This window comes from Solanum stenotomum, chromosome 11 (assembly GCF_019186545.1).
Source record: "Solanum stenotomum isolate F172 chromosome 11, ASM1918654v1, whole genome shotgun sequence".
NCBI classification, from domain to species: domain Eukaryota; kingdom Viridiplantae; phylum Streptophyta; class Magnoliopsida; order Solanales; family Solanaceae; genus Solanum; species Solanum stenotomum.
This window is the reverse complement of record NC_064292.1, coordinates 55,199,821-55,203,747: the sequence shown is the minus strand read 5'-3', so window position 1 is coordinate 55,203,747 and position 3,927 is coordinate 55,199,821. Positions and strand designations below refer to the sequence as shown.

Genomic DNA, 3,927 nt, shown 5'->3' with positions numbered 1-3,927 from the left:
ATTAATAGGGGGATTTACGTCCAATGGTCTAGCAGTGTTTCTTTGCTTAGATTGCATTAATTTCAGAGATGATTAATCAATAAAATGTGTTTCTTGCACTTATTAAAATAGAAAAAGAATGTTAGTACATTTTACAGTAGATATGAACGGAGACTATGCAACTTCAGTAGAACTTGATGGTTGGGGAGAAATTATTTGAGCTTCTTTCATCCATCTGCAATTTATCTATTTGTCAGGAAATGGAAACTGTGATTATATTCTAAATGAAATATAAAAAGAAGGAATTTTTGCATACCCAAATTGTTTCTAAGAAAACATGTTCCCAAACTCACTGCTGATTACTGATATGTAACCTTTGTTTTTTTGAAGAGGAGCAAGTGGCCTCTTCTTCACATCTGCTCTTCCTTATCCCAATGCAAAGCTCAGATTCATTTTGACAACAAACGAACTCCAAATTTCATCTTTTCTCCAAAAGCATCATCTGTTTCTCCAAAATCATCATCTGTTTCTCCAAAATCATCATCTGTTTCTCCAAAATCATCAACATGACCAATAAAATCTAACTTAATGCGTCCATAGCCATTTGGTGTTATTTCATTTGCATTAGATGCATCCCATAAGCCACAAAGAGGTACCAACAAAAAATTAATATTACATACATCATCATCGTCTAATTCTGACTTGTTGGATAAGGCAAATTGCTGGGTCATCGACGACATCCCATCATCACATGAGGGAATCAAATGAGCTCTGATGCAATCAATATAATATTTGTCATAGTAACATACAGCAAACCCCAAGAACTTATCATACCAATTCTCAGGCAGATCGACTGATACACTTGGGCACATTCCCTGATATTTGAACCAACTTGGGATATCCTCCACCCAACTCCCAAACACTCTTAGTGACAAGGAATCTGAAGAACAGATGGCATGCTGCAAAGATGAGATATTCTGAAACAACGAATTACAAAATGAATCATTGCTCCAATCTGCATCTATTGTGTCTAATTTCTGTGGAAATTCTGGCAGCTGTGTAAGCCTCTTGCAATCTGATAAGTTCAAGGATTGAAGAGCACCAAGTTTGGATATGCTATGAGGCAAATGTTCAAAATTATTCCCATTGAGATACAAGTATTTCAAAGAGGATAAGGATCCAATGTCTTCTGGCAGCTGTGTAAGCCTCTTGCAATATGATAAGTTTAAGGATTGAAGAGCACCAAGTTTGGATATGCTTTGAGGCAAATGCTTAAAATTATTTCCACTGAGTTGCAATACTGTCAAAGAGGATAAGGATCCAATGTCTTCTGGAAGTCTTCCATCTAATATATCGCAGTAACTGAGATCCAGAGATTTCAATGAGCGTAACCCTTCACTCACTGGAGGGAACACGAAGTTCACTCTATCTTCTGCTTTTCTTTTTCGAAAATTCAATAATTTAAGCTTATTCAACCGGACGATGGAAGACGGAGGACGTGAAATTAGAGTATAGCTGGAATCAAGCTTCTCCAAGTTTTCTAAATCACCTATCTCTTCTGGCAAGCTTTTAAGTTTTGAGCAGTATGACACATCTAGCTTCACCAAACCTTTCAACTTACAAATGCTGCTTGGAAGAGATACAAGGTTTGTCATGCCATCCAAATGTAGCTCTGTAAGATGAGGTTGGAGGTCCAAGAAAGATAATGGCAGTTCCGTTATCCTAGTGTGTGACGTCATAATCTTTATGGCAGTTCCCTGCTTCATCCTTCCATGGATTTCTGGAAATTTCTCTAAACTAGAGCAGGATCTTAGATTCAAAGATTCAAGAGATTCCGCATTAACATATGGAAACCTCTCAAGTTTTGTACAAAAAGACAAATTTAACTGCATGAGATTTCTGCAATACTTCAGGGAATGATGAACTTCTTCAAGACTCGTACAGTTCTGTAGATTCAAATACTCCAAATTTGGCATCCCCTTGAAATCTGGTGTTCTCTTCAGGCTGTTAGAGTCCCTTAGATCGATCCTTCGTAGAGACAGAAATTGCTTCATATAAAATACATTAGTTTGAGTTTATGGAATTAATAACTTATTTCATTTAAAAACAAGAATCATATATAATTCTAGGACAATTGAAAATAGAAAGTATCTGAAATAGAATGGTACCTTTGTTTCATTCCATAAATGATGCAATGAATTCCATCGGAGATCAAGATGAACAAGCCTTCTGGGATTAAAATTTTCTGGCAATAACTTCCAAGGATATTGATGCCAGACAAACCAACGCAAGTTGTTGGGCAGGTACTCCATAGAGCCATCTTCTGAATCACTTGGGAAATTCCATGGATCACGCCATATGCATAATATCCTAAGCTTTTGCATATTTTTCATTGCCTCTTTGCTAAAGCATAGTTTTTCAGAATATGTTAACCAAATTGATTCTATTTTCCTTGTCCCCTATAAAAAGATCATGAATCTAACATGTCATGCACCATCACATAAAATTTTAGGTACAAATATTAGTTAAGAGAAATGCTTTGCGTAGTTCATTTTATTTGTTAATGATACATTTTTTGAGAAGTTTATTAGACTCAAGTTTAAAAGTTTTCCATGCTCTCATAAAACAACAATGGTAACTGAAATAGTGCCAATAACTGTCATCTTTTAAATGAAAAAAAATTAATAATGATCAAGTGAATTAGTAAGGTAATTAAGTTTTGGCCCTCCTAAATTTTATTTTTTTCATTTATGAATATTTACTAATAAAAAATTACTTAGGGTAAATAAATGGGTGATATTAGCTTTTAAAAAATTATTGATTAAATTAGTACGTACAAATTTAATATCGTATAAATTTCAGGTTAATCCAAAGAATGATATAAGACTAAATATATTAAGTGGCTATTAGAGTAATTCACAACTTATTAAATGACTTGTGTGTGATTATATGAAGCTAGAGGAATAGAGTGTATATATATATATATATATATATATATTTGAAATATGAATACTCTTGCATTGTTTAGCTTACTTACCATATTGTTCATCATCATATCTTCGAAATCTTCAACATTCAATATTCTGCTGGAATCTTTTTGCATTTTCACTATGTTTTTGCCCATATCTTCAATCAAGTCATGCATTTCAATTCTATCATATTTAGAGATGAACACAAGGGATTTTTTAATTAGAACACCTAATCCGTATTCAGCTCCAAAATCACAGCTATCAACAATTTGCATGACATCTTTTCTTTTATGCCCACAGAAGAAACATGCGATATCTAGAAATATCTTTTGCTCTTCGGGCTCCAACCCATCATAACTTATTTTGAGTTTTTCAACAATTTCTAAATTAGTCTTTTTCTTTATTTGGTCTATAGTTTTTTTCCACTTATTTAGGCCTTTCTTATGCAGCAAAGAACCCCACACCTTGAGGGCTAAAGGAAGGCCGTTAGCGTGATTTACTACCTCCAACGAGAACTTCTTAAAACACTGATCTGGAACTTCTTTTTTGAAAGCATGTTGTTTGAACAATTGCATAGCATCATCATCAGGTAGTGTAGGCACTTCGTATATTGCAGCATCCTTCTCTATCAATTGTCTATTTCTAGTTGTTACAATAACTCTGCTGCCATTACCAAACCAACCAACACCACCTGCTAAATACTCCAAATGATCTCTTTCATCAATGTCATCAAGCACAATCAACACCTTCATTGAAGAAAGTCTGTTCAGAATCACGCACTTCCCATCATACTTATTATTGATGTAATTATCTTTTTTTCTTAACAATTCAGAGAGAAGGGTATTTTGTAAGGAATGTAGTTGATTCTTTCTTGCATTTTCTTTAACATCGGCAAGAAAACAAGCTGCTTGAAATTGATGAGATAGAGTATCAAAGATGGCTTTTGCTATCGTCGTCTTACCAACTCCGCCTATTCCCC

General features: G+C 34.4%; 2 protein-coding genes across 2 annotated transcripts in view; both read right to left on the bottom strand.

Annotated features, from left to right (window-relative positions):
- LOC125843918 (TMV resistance protein N-like) overlaps positions 1 to 3,163 on the bottom strand; it is a 156,696-nt gene extending 153,533 nt beyond the window's left edge. Inside the window, exons 1-4 of the mRNA XM_049523141.1 lie at positions 3,017 to 3,163; positions 2,148 to 2,438; positions 1,393 to 2,027; positions 296 to 1,185 (exon numbers count right to left, since the gene is read on the bottom strand). Of these exons, the coding sequence (XP_049379098.1) occupies positions 429 to 1,185; positions 1,393 to 2,027; positions 2,148 to 2,438; positions 3,017 to 3,124 (1,791 nt within the window). The 5' untranslated portion in view covers positions 3,125 to 3,163 and the 3' untranslated portion in view covers positions 296 to 428. The remainder of the gene's footprint in view (positions 1 to 295; positions 1,186 to 1,392; positions 2,028 to 2,147; positions 2,439 to 3,016) is intronic.
- A 185-nt stretch (positions 3,164 to 3,348) lies between these two features.
- Positions 3,349 to 3,927, bottom strand: part of LOC125846076 (TMV resistance protein N-like) — a 9,568-nt gene continuing 8,989 nt past the window's right edge. The window contains exons 3-4 of the mRNA XM_049525531.1: positions 3,452 to 3,694; positions 3,349 to 3,357 (exon numbers count right to left, since the gene is read on the bottom strand). Coding sequence (XP_049381488.1) covers positions 3,349 to 3,357; positions 3,452 to 3,694 — 252 coding nt within the window. The remainder of the gene's footprint in view (positions 3,358 to 3,451; positions 3,695 to 3,927) is intronic.